The sequence below is a fragment of the Zalophus californianus genome, chromosome 4 (genome assembly GCF_009762305.2).
Source record: "Zalophus californianus isolate mZalCal1 chromosome 4, mZalCal1.pri.v2, whole genome shotgun sequence".
NCBI classification, from domain to species: Eukaryota; Metazoa; Chordata; class Mammalia; order Carnivora; family Otariidae; genus Zalophus; species Zalophus californianus.
Window position 1 is genome coordinate 78,211,744 of NC_045598.1, and position 20,473 is coordinate 78,232,216.

Consider the following 20,473-nt stretch of genomic DNA (forward strand, 5'->3'; position numbering starts at 1 on the left):
ATTAAGAGTCAGGTGCTTAACCGACTGAGCCACCCAGGCACCCATAACTACTCTTAGCTTAAATAAAAATTCTGTTTTATATTATGTGGAATTAGATGTGTGAATTTTAGTCACACATTACTTTTTGAAGAGGTAAAAGTTGTGTAAAGTGAAGTTTAGGAAGAATTTCTGCTTTTGTAGCTTTAGACATGGGGTAGTTTATAAAAGGTTCATGTCAAATTAGGATATCAGGGTTTTTTTGGGTTGTTTTGGGGGTTTTTATGGGGCATCAGGGAGAACATAATGCACATTGAAAAGCTAGTTTGTGGTAACAGCTGCATATAAAACAAACACTTGTAGGATACTTAGATTTTTTTAAATCAAAGATATTATTAAAATCAATTGAGCTGAGATGTTTTGAGTGTTAGAAGTTGGAACACAACACTTTTCTGTTACATGCTTTTTCTGGATGAAATTTGAGAGAAAATGAGTATCTTACAAAGTTGATAAATTTTAGTAAACTGATTAGTAATAAAAGAAAAAAGTGTAAGGCACTAGTGGCTGTAGTGTTCATTATAGTCATCTTAATATTTAATACTTTAATATATTCTTTTAAAATGCTTTCTTTCTAGCCATGGTTCCTTCAGCACTTCATATGCAGATACATCTCTATTCTTAGTACATTTTATGTTTCACATGATTAAATTCTGTAGTAGTTATTTCATGTAGACAGTGGGCACAGATATAAAAACTCAAGTTACTTTATTTCAAATGCTATCTTTTATTAAAATGAAAAATGATATTTAGATTTTATTCAAGAGGCTGAAAATAGAAAAAATCACAATTAGACTATTAGTCTAGACAAGTAGTCTATTTCTAAGAAATGAATTCAGTTTATGAATCTTATGTATCTTAGTTCTAGCTGTACTTCTGATACATATCAATAAATTTATTAGTAGATACATGTTTTCCTTTTCTGTAGCTTATGCGATAATGTCTTAGAAATAAGATGTTATACATTCAGTTTGATTTCTTACTCTTTGCCAATATGGAAATTTTTTTTTAATTTAAAAATTAAGAACATTATACTCTAATAAAACTTTACAGTGGAAAAGTTTTACTTTTCTGAGGAATGTTTCCATTTTTTGGAGCCATCAAATTTATTATCAGAACAAGTGACTTTCTAATCATTTCTCATTGCTTTTTCTCTGCACTAAAAAAAAGAAAATATTCAGACTTAGTCATTCCATCCTCAAATGTTTACAGGTGGAAGTTCAGCTTTTAACTCTATATTAATCTTCTGTATCTTTATACTGTCATTATAATTGGTTTTTGAGAATGAGATTTTAATAATAGACTATAAAATTTATGCCAGCCTAAACATTTATTTGTAACATTTAAATGTAACTAATTTTCCACTTAATTTACTTTTAAATATTTGTGATAATAGAAACAAAGATAATACAAATAATGGATTATTCCAGATTATTAAAATAGTATATCTTTGGTTAACTGAAATTGAATTGCAAATTGAGTTTTGTCACTAATCCAAATTTAGGTTTATAAAACTTCCTTTTTGTTTATAAATACTTTGTGTTAAAAATCTTATAAATAGCTTTAATTACTTTTAAAACATGGGAAATACTGTGTGTTAAGTGTATTGTTGGTTATTGAGTACTTAAGAGTCATTTAGAACGTTGGTTCTTACTATGTATACTGTCGACTATATGACATAGGCACTTGCTGTAGAAGTTTCTCCTCAAAAATGAAACAAAACAAAAATAGTTGTGATTTAACTGCCTTAAATGTAGAGTTTCTTTCCTCCATGTGGGTAAAGAAAAAAAATCTTGTGGTGACTTGAGAAGTTGATTGAGAGTTTTATGGCTTTTTTTTTTCAGGAATATATATGGACACACTAGTCATAGTCATAGGGAGGCACTTATATTTATTTTCTGAGCTGAATTAGGACTTAATTTTATATATGATAACACTGGTCAAAATTTAATGGTATTTCTATGTTATTTTGGAAGCCCCGTAAGTACTTATTTCAATTTCTAGTTACTTGGAGCAATCTTAATTGAATCAGTGGTATCCGTTTAGTGTTTTGTGCCTTTTTTTTTGATATAAAAGAAATACTATGACTATTTTTATAACAAAAAGATGTTTCAAAAGTATTAAACTTCTTTTGGAGAGTATATCCTTTCATACTGAAAGGCAAATTTAACATTTATGTATCATATTTTTTTTCTTAGTTGGTTATTTCAGGATTGTGAAGAGAAGCTGAAACTTTTAGAACATATTGGAACATAATGATAGTTATATATCCTGTTTTCTTATGTGATTTTTGTTTTCTTTTACATCTTTGAGACTTCTTGCCTTATATAGACTAAATGTAGCTATTTGAGAAACTATTGTTTTGTAATACTTTTTTTTAAGATAGTAAAAATATGTAATGCAACATTCGAGATCCAAGTAAAGGTTTATTTAGAATGAGCAATTAACTGTTGTACCAGATTGCTTTTGAGAGTTAAAAAGAGATATTCATACTTCGGTATCTACTTATCATTTGTCCTTAATTCCCAGAGTGATCTGAAATCCTAGTTCTATAAGAGCAACCTACTTTTCTGTTAATGGTGTTCTTAAATTTTAACCCCCAAAGATTCATAGCAGTGTATTGAGTGCTACCTTTTGAAGGATGTAGGGGGAAAGGCATAAACTTAAATGAAATACTATAGCAGATATGATGTTTTAGCTAAAGAAGAAAATATAATAGAGGTGGTGTAATATTTTTAAATGAAAATTATAAGAAAATGATTAACAACAATACTTGAGGCTTTGAGTGTTTCGTATTAACATACAGTGTATAGGTTGGCAAACAAATTACTTAACCTGTTTTGCATCTTAAGCCTAGGTGGCATGGTAATTCAAAGGTGTATTTTATTGAAGGGAAGAGTTATAACTATACCTAATAGCATTTATGTCTATACAGAAATTTACAACCCTGAAAGTAAAAGCATAATGTGAGATTAGTATCTGTGGTGGGAGGAACAAAAATGGTTATTACGTTAGCGATATTTTAAACCTCATGGTCAGATGGCAGACTTAGAATATGATGCTCTTTTAGTACAGATTATTTGATTCAAACTATAATATCTGTACTTAGAGTCTTCAAAATATGGAAAGGGATCCCTTGGCCCCATAATGCAAGTTGAAATATATAGTTCTATGCAAAATAGTTTTGGAGTGCTGAAGGAACTTACAGATAAAATTTCTGAGAAACTGTAGAGAGCAGGTACCAAAAAAAGAAGAGAGTTCAGTGTGCTTTTCAAAAAAGTAAAAGAGGAATAGATTTGAGAAATTAGTTTTGTTGATTGTCAGCAAATTGTAGAGCACGTTTTTCAGATGTGGTTTGTGAAGATTTAAAAAGCAATAAGGAAAAACACTTTTATTAGAATAAATCATTTTAAATACCCTAGTTTCTTTTATTGTTATGGTTAGCCACACTGGTATGTCAAATGCTATGGGCATAGTATAGACATAGTGTAACTGAATTTCATATTAGATACTGAAATTTGAACTGGTTAAAATTAAAAGTAAAAAATGGATATGTAACCAGTTGAAAAATAGAAACAAAAGCATTCAGTGGCTTGGAAATATTCTGGAGGGAGATTCTAATGGAGAGCCACAGGTTCTGTCTTTGTGTCTACTCCTAATTCAAGAAGGATGACAGAATCAAGAGAAAAGATTATCTCAAACACTGACCTGAAAACAAAGCAAATTAACAACAGTTATAAAGTTCTGCTTTTAGGCTTAAATACACATCCAACCAGTTCAGAAGAAGCAGTGTATGATAGCGAAAACTTGATTTGATCAGTTTATCTGATAAGATTTTAGAGTTTGGGTGGGGAGGTGGGGGGATGAGGAAGAGATGGAATTAGTTAGCCAAAGGTTAATAGGAAATAATTATGTAATGTGGTTGCTAAGAGCTTTCAACCTAATCTTGAACTTAGACATAATCTTACACTTAGACATGATAGCTGCTATCAAATATTTGAAGAACTGGCTTGTAAAAAAGGACTAGAAGAGTTCCAGGAAGGAAGGTTTTGTCCACCTATGAAATGGGCTCCCTCAGTGGGTGCCTTATCAGCTTTCATTTTTGTTAATATTTAAACCAAGGTTGAATGCCTATCAGTACTATAAAAGTATTGATGGAACCTTGAATTACATGGACATCTAAAGTGTCTTTCAACCTTTAAGGTCTGATTCTGTTATTTCTTCTTTAATAGAAATTCTCTATCATTGAAAACTGCAGAAATTACAATAAGAGGAAGTGGTATGGTATAGAGGCATGAGCACCAGACTGTCCCATTTCTTTTCTTATTTTCTAAAAGTACCCAGTACATTAGCAAGTATGGACTCTTAGTGAATGTTGAGTGAATGGACTTATTGTCATTTGGGTTCAGAATTCTAGCTCTCTCACTAATCAGCCATTGAATTTGAGCATTTCATTTAACCTTTATATCTGTTAACTAATCTGTAAAATAGAGTTGGAGTAGATGACTCTGTAAGTCTCTTTTGCCTCCAACATTCTATTTGACAGATTTGTTTACTCTTTTTACTTGAAGCAGTTCTGAGGTTTGGAAGTTTAAATTGGTAAAGAACATACTGGTGGTACTCTTGAAAGTCAACTATGATACTCTGGATTTTTGTTTTTTTTAAGTTATTGTGGCTTTAATTGAGAATGGTCCTTTTATAAAAATTGAGAATTTTTTGCTGTTGGGCCCCAGTCTTTAAACACTTAGAAGAAGAGGCAGAAATGACTCTTAAGGAAGCCCTTTTGAAACAAAATAATATTTTCTAGAATTGAATTTAAAATCAAGATTTTAAAACGATTTGTGATGATAAAAAATTACTGAGACATTTTGAGTTTTAGGGCTGGCTAACGTCTATAACTTTTATGAAAATAATCCCCCCCCGTTTCACAGAATTTTTTGAAGTTATAGAGATTATTGGTTTCTGCTAATATTAGAAGTATTGGGAAATAAAATTTTATGTTTCTCATTACTTTTTATACTCTTCCCTAATAATATCTATTAGAACCAATATATGGTTGATATTAAAGTCATTCTAATATATTATTTCCTCAGATTATAGAATTAAATGTAATAACTAATAAAATCCCATTCTTGTAATGTTTTACAGTTTACAGTTCTTTCAGACATATCGTCTGATTCACATAATTACTGGTAATTAGAGGAGGATTTTTACTCCCCTTTTTATAGATAAGAAAACAAGCCTTAAGAGGTTAAATGACCTTAGATCATGCAGCTAGTCAGTGAGGACCTGGAATTAGAACTTAGATCTTCTGACTACCAGTCAGTATACTTTACTTCTGCATCACGTTGCCTCTGTCTAGCACCTGTATATTACTAATTGATGAAATTATAGTGCGTTAAATTGTTTCTTGATACTTCACAGCTGGCAGACACACCAAAATCTGAAAGATATGAGCATGTTCTGGAGGCATTAAATGATTACAAGACCATGTAAGTTGATTTATTTTATGTATCCCTATGAGGGAGACATTTAGTAAGTATAAGGAATAATGGCATTTGTTTAAGGATTGTGGGATTGGTGTTCAGAACTAGTACAAACCATTTTAAGCTTTTTAATGTCCTATTTTTCGGTCAGTGTAAAGTAGTGATTCTCAAGGGTTGGAGAGGGGAAGAGCAATCCTCTGGGAATGGTGGATGTGGGAGGCAGGCATACCAATATCTCGGGAATTTGGCCTGTTCAATTGAAAAACATTCAGTAATGACTTGTTTTTATAATACAGTCTCCTGAAAATAAAATAAAATCTTAGCTGGTGGGAAAATGCAAACTGTAGTGGAAAATACTGTAGAGAATGTTGGTTTTAAAATGATCACGAGATCTTCTATGATTTTAAGATTAGTTATTGTCAACAGGTACAGAAAAGTAGTATTAGTACTGTTTTTGATAATTGATAATTGTTTGATATATTCTTGTATAGGGCTTTCCTTTTTATAAAAAACCAGCGTATCTACATTTTTAAAAAATATTTAAAAATTGCAGTAGAAATGTCTTAAGGGTGTATGCTGGTTCTAACCAACCATTGAGCTATTTTATAAGATTGTTCTTTTTTTGAACTGGACAGCATTCCCTCCTTAAAAATATTGTAATCACTAGTGGCTAGCTAGATCTTTTGGCCAGTTCAAAAAGCCATGAAGTGCCTGAGCAGTTACTGTGCTAGTAAAAATACTTTATGGGACATTAATTCTGTAATCCAATTTAGGGTACCAGAAATACATCTATTCCTATTATGATAGAAATGGGAGCTCCCCTTTCTCAAACCTGCATAACAGTGGAAGAATATTCCAAGCATTTGGTAGTGTGTTCTTAAGGTTAGGCAGGGTCTAGTAGCAATAGGTAGGTGGGGTGTTTTGGAGTAAGGAGCCTGAGGACTTAGGGAAACAGTTATGGAACACATTTTTCAGAGACGTAAACCCACACTGAAATAACTTTTCTCTGCTCCACGTTATTTCCAATTCTAGATCTGACACACTAGACACTGCTTTTATTTTTTGGACCTCTCATACTGGGTCCTCTTTTCCACTGCTAACGCCTGTTACTTTCTGACCAGGGTTTCTCCCCTCACAGATCCACTCTGAAATAGAATTTTTCTTTTCCTAAACCGTTTTTGAGATCTTTTAAACACATGACGCTGAAATATGGAACAACACATTTTAGGACTAAAAAGACACCACTCTTTACTCTTCTTCCTTTAAAAAGTTAGAAGTGGACATGTGCTCTTCTCCCTTCTGATCCTATCCGTCCCTACTCCCCCGTTATATCCTGCTGTGGATTAGCTCTGGAGCAGAAAAGAATCAAGGAAAGCAAAGGGAAAGAGTGAGTTTTGTAGTATTGGGTGGACTTTCATGTATAAAGGCTTTATATCTGAAAGTTATGAGTTAGGGTCTGCCATGTATATGTGTTCAGTTTTTAAATTTTTAGTTAATTTTTTTAAAAATTTAGGTTTATGTCTGGGAAAGAAATAAAGAAGAAGAAGCATTTGTTTGGGTTGCGAATTCGTGTTCCTCCTGTGCCACCAAATGTGGCTTTCAAAGCAGAGAAAGAACCTGAAGGAACATCCCATGAATTTAAAATTAAAGGCAGAAAGGCATCCAAACCTATATCTGATTCAAGGTAAAAGTTGATCTGTGGCTTAGTTTTTCTCTTTAGCTTATTTGTAACTAAAAATGTGTTACTTAGTTGCATTAGTATATTTGAAAGTACAAGTGGTAGTTACCTTGATTTGTTTTCCTGTTTATAATTTCTTGCTTAGACAAGGTACAGTTAATTTAAATTAGATGTTTATTTATTTACTTTAGATCTTAGGCTTTCTAGGAATAAGTCCTATTGACTTTGTTAGCAGACAGTTAAGTACTGGCCTGTTCATTTGTTTGTTCATTTCTCATTCACTCATCCATCCATTTATTCATTCCATTTATCAAGCACCTTACTATCTAAGTGCTGGGGATATAATAACAAGACAGACTTTCTTTCTGCCCTGATGGGGTTAAGAGTATACTGGGGAAGAAAGGTGATAAAATAATTACAGGTCATGCTAGTGCCATCTAGGACATAGCAAATGGATTTAGATTGTTCTGGGACGGATAGAGGTGAAACAGTCTACTCTTAAGAAGGAGGCTTAAGGAAGGCCTATTTAAGATGATACTTAAGCTGAAACTCAAAGAATGAGACTAACCAAAAAATGCAGAACAAAGGGAAGAATATTGCAGATGGTGGAAATAACAAGTATGAAGGCTTGAGGCATGTTCTAGGAACTCACATACTAGTAAGGAGTGAATGAGGGCTAGAGAGTAGCATCAGGTGTTGAAAAGTTTGGGTGGGGCTTGATCATGTAGAGTTGTGTAGGTCTCCTAAGGAGTTCGGGTGTTTTTTTAATGATGGGGAGCTGTTTAAAGATGTAAGCAGACTGAATTATCCTTTAAAAAAAATACATCTTTGTATGCTGTTTGGAGAATGGATAGGTATAGAGGTAAGAATAGAAGCAAGAGAAATGAAGACTCCTGCAGTTTTCTAGGTGAGAGATTGTCTGGGTAGGTGGTATCATTCAAATGGAGAGAAAATAGGTTCAAGATCTCTGTTGGATGCAGAATTTATTGGCTTTGCTAATGAATTAAATTTATGGAAGAAAGGGAGGAATGAAGAAGTTATATAACGCTATATAATGCTCAGATTTCTGGCTTGAGCAACTGGTGGGTGGTGATGTCTGTTATCAAGACCTGCAAGAGCAGATTTGGCAAGGTGAGTGAAGCATTCTTCTGTCTCATACTAACAATTTGAGATTTTTACAAGGGATATCTAAGTGATGATGATGGACAGCTGGGTCTGTAAGTCAGGAGCTCAGGAGAGGTCAGGACACATGAAACAAATTTGGAAGCTGATTTATAAGGCCATGAAAATGAATGAAATTACCTAGGAAGCAAGAGCTGGGGTGAGGGGGAGTACTGTGGCCCAGATAATGCCCTGTTATCATTTGGAGATTTGGAAGAAGTGAAATAAACGAAGGAGGCTAAAAAAGAATGATCAGTGAGATAGGAGGAAACCAGGAAAGTTTGGTGTCTTGAAAACTAAGAGAAGGGGAGTGTTTCAAGAAAGATGAGCATATTAAACAGTATTGAATGCTGCTGAGAGGTAGATTTAAGATGAGAGAAAAATGTTTATTGCATAGGATAACATTCTGTTATTAGTGACCTTAACAAAAACAGTTTTTTGTTTGTTTTTTTGAAAAGGTAAGGATAGAAGTCAGTTTGGAGTGGGTTAAAGTATGATTAAATCCAGCACTGCTCAATTAACATGTCAAAACTGGGCTTTTTCTACAAATAAGGGACATAGGCAGATTCAAAATAACGATGATAATAAAGGAAAAGAGGAAAATAGGAAATAATCTTTAAGAATTCTGAATGAGAAGGGAGAAAGTGTAAAGGGAGGGCATGTGTCACCAACACTAAAGTAGTTTTATTGTGAAGAGAGGTAGACAAATGGAAGCTGAAGAGGGGAAGTGCTCAAGTGATGGCTTTTTAAAAGATGGAAAATTAATTGGAACCTGTTTTTATGTGCTAGTAGGAATGATCCAGTGGAGAAGAGATTGGTATAGGAAAGAGGGAAGGTAATTGAGGATACTGTAAAGTCCTTGAGAAACTAAAAGGGAAGGAACTTAGAACTTAAATGTGGGAATGGCTTTTGATAGGACTTACACCCTTTTGTTGAAATTGGGTGAAAATGGGTACAGATGCTAGTTCTATTACAAATTTGGCATTTGGGAGATGACTGAAGTTATTGCTTGGTAGCTTCTATTTTCTCAGTGAAATACTGAGGTATAAAGACGGCTGAGAGGGTTGTGCAGAGAGGGAAATTTAAGGAGCAAATAAAAGGTATGAGATAGTCATCTTGGAGAGTAAAAAAGGTAATTACACAGTGTTTCATACCCATTTGAGTTTGTAATAAAGTAGATACTGCTTTCAAGTTTTTTTTTCCCCTAAAGGAAAGCATACTTATTCTTAGCACTTTCAGATTTTATCATTAATCCTTTGCTATCAGTTGCCCATATTATGAATTAGAAAAAAGGTTTACACAAATTTTCTCATTCCTATCATGATATTAATAAGACACTATATCTGTGTTAGCTCTCAGGTTTTCATTCGATGCCACCAGGAAATGGTTCAGGCTTTCTTTAAAGGCATTCTCTATTCCTTCTGGGTCCTATGTATGAATTGGTCCTTTTAATCTGAGAGTACTTTCTTTAGTCCAAGAGTCCTCTATAAATGTTGATTATCTTTCAAAAAGCATGTATACCCCATCTACCTTATCCTTGAGACTTTTGATTATAGTTCCAGTTAAGCTTTGTTCCTCTAATTCCCTTGCTCCTTCCTTGTACTTTCCCAACTTTAGTTTGGTGTCTGGAGTAGTTGTCTTCTAATTTTTTCCATTCACCGCTTTCTAGCCTATTATATAGTATTATTCCTCCTTTTCCATGTTTTTTAGCTAAATTTTCCTGGGTAACTTTCTTATAGCACTGAACCCTTTTTATTAGCCTGCTTGTGTACACCTTTGTCAACTTCTGACTATACTGTGAACCCCTTAGCACAGGGAAGATCTTTGTATTCCTATTATCTGATATCTCTTTTCTGTGGTAGATAATATTTGTTGAATAAATGAAGTTGATGTTCTATATGTTGATATTTGCCCTTTTCTTCTTCTCCTAGAGATGTCCTTGATTATTGCTTTTTTTCCTTCTTCCTATTGCTTGACATTTGCTTTTATATCTCAAAAACAGTTTTCTAGATCTTTCTAATTGTGTCTTTTGAATGACTCCCTGCCCGATATGAAGAATTCCTTCCTCTACACTCTTCCATCCTGGGTTCATTCTCTTTCTGATAAACATCATTCAAGGATATATATATATATATACATATATATATATCCATTTCTAAAGGCAGCCTGTGTTTATAACTAAAATATTTTAATATAGATACTTCCTGGCTCCATGTGGGTAACTATAAATTCGTAATCACTTTTAGTAATAAATTCTTGAAATATCTCCCAAGTACCACATAGTAACAACCTAAATTACATAATTGAACTTCTGGGAGTTTTGAAATCTTCCATCCAGTGTAGTAGTCTGGTTGTTTTTGTTTTTGCTTTTTAACTTTTAGGTGCTATATCTTTTTCAGAATTGTAGTAAAGAGAACACTTTTTTTCTTAAACCTTTGCATATGTAAATATTTCTGAAGTCAAGAAATGTATATTTAAATTGGAATGTATTATCTATGCACTTGACTAAACTTGTAGATTCAACTTATATTTAATTTTTTTGTTTTTATATTACCATTAATATAAAAATATAAGTATAACCTAATTATTACATAAGTAGAGTGTGTGTTATCCATTGTCTTTTTATTTTCTTTATGCAGAAATTAAATACATAATGGTTTTATGTTTCAGGGAAGTAAGCAATGGCATAGAAAAAAAAGGAAAGAAAAAATCTGTAGGTCGTCCACCTGGCCCATATACAAGAAAAATGATTCAGAAAACTGCTGAGCCACCTTTGGTAAGAGGATGTGTTGGTATATGTTCTCAGAGAGGAAGGATGCTTGAAATTAACTGAGAAATGAGTATCTTTTTCATTTACTTTAGAACCATGCTTTAAATGTTATTTTTTATTTTCCAGGATAAGGAATCAATTTCAGAGAATCCTACCTTGGATTTACCTTGTTCTATAGGGTAAATAGAAAGTTATTTTTTCCTATCCTAGGAATTTTCTTTTGGGGGGAAATGGGAGTATTTCTATTGTTATGTAATATAGTCGTTATACCATTTAAATTTTTTTGTCTCAGGAGAACTGAGGGAACTGCACATTCATCTAATACCTCAGATGTGGATTTCACGGGTGCTTCCAGTGCAAAAGAAACTACCTCGTCTAGCATTTCCAGGCATTATGGGTAGATATTTTATATTCTTATTCCTTACTAATTTTCTTCTAGATAATTTTTCTTTGTAAAGTAATATTAAATTTTTAGCAATCGAAAGTTGTATAAGTATGCCTTTCATTGTTTGAGAAGCAATCTATATGTAGATTCCTTAGGTTGTTAATATTCATCAGGAAATTTTGCTGTGTGCACAGAAAAGAGGTATACTGGTGTGTATAGGCTGTGTTCTTTTCCTCGAGACCTTTCTATGCTTGTAATATTTAGGTATGCCTTGCTTTAGGAAGACTTTTTCTTTTTTTAATATCTGAATCAGACATACAAATCCTTTTGTTACTAAAAGGATCTTAAACTCAGGATTTCTATCAGTAGCAGACTTCTCTAATATTTTAGTTAACCTGACTTTTCAGAAGGATACCTTTCCTAAAGCATGATATATCAGGTATGAAAAGATAGTTTACTTGGGGTCAGAACTGTGAGTTGCAAGTTTTATACTTCCCTTAGTTTAATTTTTGTTCACAATTCAGAAACTGCTCATGTAAATCATACAAAATTCAGAGTATTAAAAAGCTTAAAATGTAACTCATTTTTTAATGAATTGTGAAAAATACGTGAACTGTTTTTGGCCTCTTACCCAAGCATTTTGCTCATCTTCCTACATACATTGTCTTATTTAATTCTTAAAACAATCTTTTGAGTTGTAGGTCCTGTTATTCCCATTTTAAAGATAAAGAAACTGAAACTTGAGAGGGTTTTAAGAAACAAGCCCAGACTAGCATGTTTATTAACAAGGATAACAGAGCTGGGATTTTGAATTGAGCAGTGTGATTGTAAAGTCTTTGAATTTAGCTGTTATGCTATATTCTCCCCTTGTTATAAGATTAGAAAATCATTGAATTTCTGAGCTAAAAAGGACCTCAGAGATGATCTGGTTCAACCCCTTCATTTAATCTCTTCACAGAAGGGAATACAGAGGATATGAGATTTGAATTTGGCCAATATCACAGAGCTAGATTCCGGGTACCCTGATTTCTAGTTTATGCTTATTCCAGTTCAGTGCATTACTTCACTAGGCCTAGAACTGGTAATAAGAGAACATTTATTCTAGTTCTACCATCTATTTAAGCACATGGAACAATGTTGTGTATAGAGTAGGTACTTATTAAGTATTTACTGCATTGAATGAGTGAATGAACTGTCTTCTTTTTAATGATAAGACTGTTGACGATATCTGACTAATGAATAGGGCCTCTTCTTGGTAAGAATTTGTCTCATTGGCCTCGTAATTAAAAACTTCCTCTGATTCTTTTAAGCTTAATAGTACATTGTTAAGGAAGAAAAGCTCTTCAAAGGTCAGCCCCAAGAAGGTGATGGAATCTAACGAAGGCGAGTGATAATCCATTTATAAAAATAGCATGTATTGTTTTGGTTTGGCTGATTTTTATGTCAGCAAGGGTATATACTTACAGTAGAGTGATAGAAAAAAATCTGAGAACATATTGTTTGGGCAGAGGATGCTTTATAAACTCAGTAGACAATTGTGGTCTTTCTTGTTCCATAGATTATCTGACTCCAGAAAAAGAACTCGTACAGGAAGATCTTGGCCTGCTGCAATACCACATTTACGGAGGAGAAGGGGTCGTCTTCCAAGAAGAGCACTCCAGACTCAGAACTCAGAAATTGTAAAAGATGATGAAGGCAAAGAAGATTACCAATTTGATGAACTCAACACAGAGATTTTGAATAACTTAGCAGATCAGGAGTTGCAACTCAATCATCTAAAGAACTCCATTACCAGTTATTTTGGTGCTGCAGGTAGAATAGCATGTGGTGAAAAATACCGAGTATTGGCTCGTCGGGTGACACTTGATGGAAAGGTGCAGTATCTTGTGGAATGGGAAGGAGCAACTGCATCCTGACTGTAGGACTGAACATTATGTTCACTGCACTCTCATTTTCTGTAGGTACAGTTCAAAGCCCTAAAGGATAAAGGAGTCTGGCTTTTACTATCTTTCTTAAAAAAAAAAAAAAAAGTCAAAAAAATTCACAAAAGGAGATGATAACTAGCCTTAACATGTACCTGTCAATGTTATGGATATTGTCGTAAAAAGATATCTTTTAAAAATCAGAACAGAGACTTAATTTTTTAAATCTTAAGATTTGTAGAATGTTTCTAGGATAGGATATTAAAAATGATTCAAATCCATGCATGGTGTTAGATAATTTTTCTAATTATTCCATTGAATCAGTTTTTGTGATTAGTGGTTATCAGATCAAACAGATCATGTAGATAGATAGCACAAGTATTTGGAGAAACGTTGTCTGTTTTGTTACCAAAATGTTGGAAAAAATTTATTTCAATACCTTTCAGATTTCATAAAGTGCAGTGTATATAATGCCTACTAAAAGACTGTAAAATATTGAAATTTTCTTTCATGCAAAATGTAAAAAATATATTGAGCCTGTAAATTGCTCTGTGACTAGACTTCATTGTCGTCTTAATATATTCTTTGCATGTGCATATATATACACAGATGTGTATATATATGTGTGTGATTATGTGACCTATGCAATACAAATTATGGGAATGGGCAGCTTTGGAGTATATATCCCATAATTCTTTTTTCAGGAATAGTTGCAGTATTTACACAGCAGCATTTCTTCTCAGGCTTTTATTGGGTGCTGTTGCTTGCTATGTATGAAGAGAAATGTGTCAAACAAGTTTAAAGTTTAGTGTGTTCTGAAGAAGGGTGTGAACAACAGTGTTCATGGGCTTTTAGAATGCTTTTCACTTTCAGTCCTTGTAACTCAGCTGTTCAATACCTAAAACCAATTCAAATAATATGAACATTATCTCCTACTAGAAGTAATGTTTTCAAGTTTTCATGGCACATTATGATTGTAAATGTCTCTCAGTTTTAACAGTAAGTCTGTAGGAGTCCCGTGAAGATTCCTGAAATGTCTGTAGTAACTGTTAGTCATGTTGAATAAGTGTAGTATGAACAAAGTATTTTATTGCACAGGGTTAACAAACAGTATGTTGCCTGACAAGGCTACTGCTGTTTTATTACAACATTACCTCTTGTTTTTATAAAATGTACCAAGATTTAAATTGATAACTTTATTTTACATGTAAAAAAACAGTTTCTTTTATCACCAGTGTTAGTTGTCTTCTGTTTCTTTTTGTTTTGTTTTGTTTGTTTTCTTTTTTAGCCAAAGAGTAAACAGAAGAATATTCTTATTTTGGTGGCTATTCATTTTACTCTTAAAAGTGATTGGTGGATTTTGCCTAAAAATTGGGGAATTTGCCGCCAAAATGAAAAATATGTAAAGTGTAGTGGTTACAGAGCGGTAAGAATGTGGGTTAGTACTTATTTATTCCATTGATTGATTATTTGACTGTTTTATAAAGAAAGTTGCTTTATTTCTTTAAACATCTTCAAAAGATGACCTTTTCTTGTCACATTATAGCCAAAAGAAGCAGAGAACTTCGTTGTCCTGCATTTGGTTCCTGGTTGGCCAGGTATAAATGAGCTTTACAAAAGTGCAAATTAAAAACTGTCACTTCTGTTTACCTCCACCAAAACTTGATTTTCCCCTAGCTATTAATTTAAAGTTGCCTTTCCTGCAGCTGCAATATTTTGAATAACACACAGAGTTTGTGTTGATTTTGAATGTTTGTTTATATCTAGGGGTAATGGAAAATGTAAATCCCGTGTAACCTTATTCACTCCACCTGTATCATATTATTTCATTTTCCCCAAAGTCCTTTAATTCTAACTGAACACCAGCAGTATTTTAGTAACTCTTTCTTTAGTATACCTGGAAGATGATTTATTAAGCTGAACTGTCTTTAGACGTAATTATTGTGAATGTCTGTTTTATTTTATCATGGTGGTTCCACATGGCTCTGATGTTCAGTTTGTATTTTTGGAATTGCTTTACTTAGAATTAAAACAGACCAACATTAAATGTGTGTATTTTTTAAAGAGCTAATGAGTTTTGCTTCTGTATTTGCTTGAAAATACACACTGATGCAGTGGATGACTGCTTTTATTTAGTCAGGGAGCTAAGGATTTTCCAATTCCATTGTAAATATGTTCACTTGAATGAATCTTTATGAAACTTGGCTTTCATTTTCTGCTTGTCCCTCAAATAATATTAATAATTATTGCATGTTCATCTAAAATGACCCTTTAAGAAAAAAACTGTTTAGTCAGCTTGTACACTTCCTACTTGAAAGACAATATATCTCCCTTTATCTACCTTGTCCCCAAAATTTGAAAAAAATTCAGACTTTTCAACTTTATTTTTCTTTTTGCTTATATAGAAGGTGTCAGGTTCACATCAAAGGATTTTGGGTTTTTTTCCTTAAAAGCTTTGCTCCTAGACTATAGAAGGAAAAGATGTAAAAATAGTATGCCTTACTCGTTTTAATTACATTTTATTCAAAACAAATACATTTTTATAAATATCCTGATAATAAATGATAAGTATGGATTCTTATACGATCTAACTAGATCAGAATATGAGCTATCAGAGTTATTCTATAAATTCTAATGTACAAGTAATAAAGTCAGATCTTGCTAGTCATCTTTTGTTACTAAATGTTTAACAAGTGAATGTTCACTGATGTGTGAGTTGAGGGTTCCTCTCCCCTTATATTTTGCAAGTTATGTCCAACTGTACATGCTTGGTTTCTGTTGTGTATATATTCAGAAGATTTCTGTTATGAGCCTTGGGGGTAGAACTAATTCTTCTGAATGAACTACTTGGTTGAGTTTCTACCAGGTAATATTAAGTTTTGGTTGGAGCATGATCTGACTTGCATAGTTATAGCAGACTGTTGTATATGTAGTTCTAGAGTTGTTTGAATGAGGATGTGATGGCAAAGGAAGATGTCCATGCAACTTTGGGAAATAGTAAAAAAAAAAAAAAAAAAAAAATGCCCTGTTTAAGGTGGGGAAGTTTTCCTCTTTCAATTGTATTTGAGTACTTCCACAAATACCCACTCCCAAAAGTCTCCTTTGGTTTCTTCTGTGGCAGTTGATCAGTCATCTTCTTTCCTCAGGAAAATAAAAACTTGGCAGTTAAATGTAAAGTGAGGATTTTATCTGGTCACGGATTCTTTTCTAATTAGTAGCAGTTAAGAAACCAGTTGTCAGACTGATAAAAATTTAGAGATGAGAGAAGCTGTGAAAGCAAACTGATTGGCTCTCTGAATATCAACAAATAGAATGGGAGTAAGTACAATATTTGTAATTTTTAAGTTATATCAGAATGTCTTGGAGCAATAGCTAGATCAAAATATTATACTGTCTTTATCTTTAAAATTAGAATAAGACTGCAGATAAACTAGCTCACTCTATTTTTCTCCCCTTCCCTCACTTCTTACCCAGCAAAATCCCTCTTTGCTTCCTCCCCTTGCATTTTCTCTTTGTTAGAGATGATGAGTATTGAAACTATGCTTAGTAATAGTAATTCCTCACTTTTGCAGCATCTTCAAGGAATGTGATATTTCGTTCAAGAAAATTCCACTGGATTTAAGCAAACAAACAAATGAACAAAACTTCCATAGGTGATAAAATGTACTTATTGGATAAAACAAAAATATATCTTGTTCAAAATCATTAGTCTAATTTTTGTTCCTTGTATTTACCAAAAGGTATTCAATCTTTTCTCTCTTTTTCTTTCATGCTTTCACAGTAAGGGTGATACAGTCTCGAAACAGGCACAGATTGGTTCATGGGGGCCAGAAGGCAGAAAAAGTCTTAGATAATGGTTTGTGGCCCTCCAGAGCTCAACTTGACCTAACAAAAATCTTATTCCTTAGTATTTAAATTACTTTCATTGAGTTTTCTTGGATATCACAGGAGTAGCACTGACACTGAGTTCATGGAACAAAATATATGCAAGATTGGTGCTACAAAACTATGGCAGATAACTGTTTTAAAATTTGGAGGGCTCTGTTCAATCTTGAAGTCATAGTGAGAGGTAGGCTGCACATGCCTATTAGCTTCTGCTGTCTCCCTTGTGGATGTTTATGTTTGATCTTTCCTGCTTTTGTGTGTGGCCTAGGCTTGGGAATTAAAAAAAGTAGCTTACATTTGTTACTGAATTCTACCAAGTTTATTCAGCCCATCATTAATTATGTCAAGTGCTAAAAAAAAAATGTTGATAATATCTGAGTGAATATCTAGCAGCTGATTGAAAGGTTTATTTTATTTTATTTTTAAGATTTTTTATTTATTGAGAGAAAGAGTGAGAGAGAGCGAGTGGGCACGAGGAGTTGGGGAGAGAGGGAGAGGGAGAAGCAGATTACTTGCTGAGCAGGGAGCCCGACGTGGGGTTCGATCCCACGACCCTGGGAACATGTCCTCAGCCAAAGGCAGATGCTTAACCGACTGAGCCACCCAGGTTCCCCTGAAAGTTTTTTTTTTTTTAAGTAACTTTTTCATATCAAGCAGAAGTTAAAAGTAAGCTCACCAAAAACAATTCTTTTAAAAAATCAAGTTTTCGGGGCACCTGGGTGGCTCAGTCGTTAAGCGTCTGCCTTCGGCTCAGGTCATGATCCCATGGTCCTGGGATTGGGCCCCGCATCGGGCTCCCTGCTCCGCGGGAAGCCTGCTTCTCCCTCTCCCACTCCCCCTGCTTGTGTTCCCTCTCTCACTGTGTCTCTCTCTGTCAAATAAATAAAATCTTGAAAAAAAAATCAAGTTTTTCAAATGTTTGAAAGTCTTAATTACATTACTATTATAGTGTTTCTACAAATTAATAATTTGCATATGTAACTTTAGATACATAACAATTTAAGTAAATAAATTACATTAAATTAAATACTCAAAATGAGGTTGTAAATTTAAGTTAAATGTTAATAGCATCTAGTATAAATAATATATGCTTAGTGAAGGATTATGATTAGTATTGTTTTGGCTGTTAATTGACTCCTTACATATTTTATCTTTAGTACTATTAGTGGAATGTAAGGGAATTTTGCCTATACAGAATTTGAGACAGAAACAAGACTTTGTGGGGCACCTAGGTGGCTCAGTCGGTTGAGCATCTGAGTCAATTTCAGCTCATTTGGGATATCAGGGTTGTGACATCAAGCTTGAGATCGAGCCCTATGTCAGGCTCTGTACTGAGCGTGGAGTTGGCTTGAGATTCTCTCTCCCTCTGCGGCCCCCCATCTGTGCTCACTTGCTCACTCACTCTCTCAAATAAATTAGAATCTTAATGAGAATTTGGGTCCCCTTTGCAAAATATATAAAGCTTGCTTAGATACCTGTAAAGTTAAAACTTTTCCTTGAGGATGAAGCATATTGAAGAGGGTTTTGGAAAAGAAAGCCTATTAGCTCATCTAAGATTTGTGGAGGCACAGTTTGGTTCCTGTATTCTTTTATTACCAAATCTCTTCCAGAATCCAAGAGCGGATCTATAACAGGTCTGTTTTTACTTTGTATTATAATTTTGCATAACCTGGTATTTTAGACTTTTTATGTTATTTTTATCTTTGGATGTAAAGTTTCCAGTGAAGAATTTTGTCATCAGAAACTCATTCTTAATACCTCTTAATAAACTATAGTTTGTTCTTTAAGCAACTTTTTTCTTTTAAGATATTTATTTATTTGACAGAGAGCACGAGAGCACAAGCAGGGGGAGAGGCAGGGAGAGCCGGCTGGATCCCAGGACCCTGGGATCATCATGACCTGAGCCGAAGGCAGACGCTTTAATGACTGAGCCACCCAGGCGCCCCCTTTAAGCAACTTTTAAGCCATTAAATGAGACCAGAAGTATTTAAAATGCCACTTTATTGAAGATTTTTCTAGAATGTGTTAAGTACTTAATGTTTTTAAAAACACTATCTTTAGCATGTTAACTTTTTCCTAATTACTGAGAGATTGTGAACATTTATGTTGCTATAATATGGTGGTACTCTCAGGGGTCTAGATGTGGGTAGGTAGGGGAATCAGTCATTACTCTTTTTTTTTTTTTTAAAGATTTTATTTATTTATTTGACAGAGAGACAGCGAGAGAGGGAACACAAGGAGGGGGAGAGGGGGAGAAGCAGGCTTCCCGCCGAGCAGGGAGCCTGATGCGGGGCTCGATCCCAGGACCCTAGGATCATGACCTGAGCTGAAGACAGATGCTTAACAACTGAGCCACCCAGGCACCCCAAATCAGTCATTACTCTTAATGACTTAGGCTAGGTGGTGCTTTTATATTATTCTTGTCTGCTTTACATGCATCTTCTGTGGCAGTACCCATGTTAATAAACCACATTTATTTACAGTGCATAGAGTGGCTTTCTCCCTTTCCTTTCTCCCACCTAGCTTCTAAACATTAATTTGCTGTAGAATGGAAAAAAATTAAGCAAGGTTTTCTGGGACAAAGAGATAACCACATAAATAAAATTTTAAACTTCATTTTACCCAACTTCTGATTTTTTTTTTTAGATTCTTGAGTGAGTTTTCAAGAGTGATTTCCTTTGAAAAAGTAGCTGGCTTTTTAAATATTCATTACTTAAAAGAATCTCTCATTTTGTTTTTCTTGCTTCCTATTTTATAATGTGTAAGTGGTTGAGATTTTTAGAAATCTGACAGCGGAGTGAGATAAGACTAATGTAGGTTGATTATTTTGTGCCTTAAGATAACTTCTTGGAAAACAGCACCATTGTTTTCTATTAACTAGTAAGTGGAGTAAGATAAAAAGCAAAATTGCAATATCATTGGACCAGTTACAAATCTGCTCTTGGATTCTGGAAGAGATTTGGTGATAAACAGGAATATTGGAACCAAAACTGTGCCTCCATGGCTCATAGTTGAGCCAGGTGGCTTTTCTTCTCCAGTAGGTGTTAGATTCAATGGCTTATGCTCTCTTTGCATTATGGAAAAGAGAAAATAGTGTCTTGTTTAGTGTGGACTTGTCATATAAGGATGGCAAATTGACATGGCTTTATTACG

General features: G+C 33.8%; 1 protein-coding gene across 5 annotated transcripts in view; it reads left to right on the top strand.

The window, feature by feature from the left end:
- MTF2 (metal response element binding transcription factor 2) overlaps positions 1 to 15,506 on the top strand; it is a 57,391-nt gene extending 41,885 nt beyond the window's left edge. For 3 of the 5 annotated variants that reach the window (XM_027613759.1, XM_027613774.1, XM_027613783.1), the window contains 6 exons: positions 5,458 to 5,525; positions 7,033 to 7,203; positions 11,029 to 11,134; positions 11,255 to 11,307; positions 11,421 to 11,525; positions 13,072 to 15,506. In XM_027613759.1, the coding sequence (XP_027469560.1) occupies positions 5,458 to 5,525; positions 7,033 to 7,203; positions 11,029 to 11,134; positions 11,255 to 11,307; positions 11,421 to 11,525; positions 13,072 to 13,429 (861 nt within the window). In that variant the 3' untranslated portion in view covers positions 13,430 to 15,506. Of the gene's footprint in view, positions 1 to 5,457; positions 5,526 to 7,032; positions 7,204 to 11,028; positions 11,135 to 11,254; positions 11,308 to 11,420; positions 11,526 to 12,823; positions 12,897 to 13,071 lie in introns of all 5 variants that reach the window. The other 2 variants (XR_003523384.1, XM_027613766.1) reach the window with 2 other exon arrangements.
- Positions 15,507 to 20,473: the final 4,967 nt, after the last annotated feature.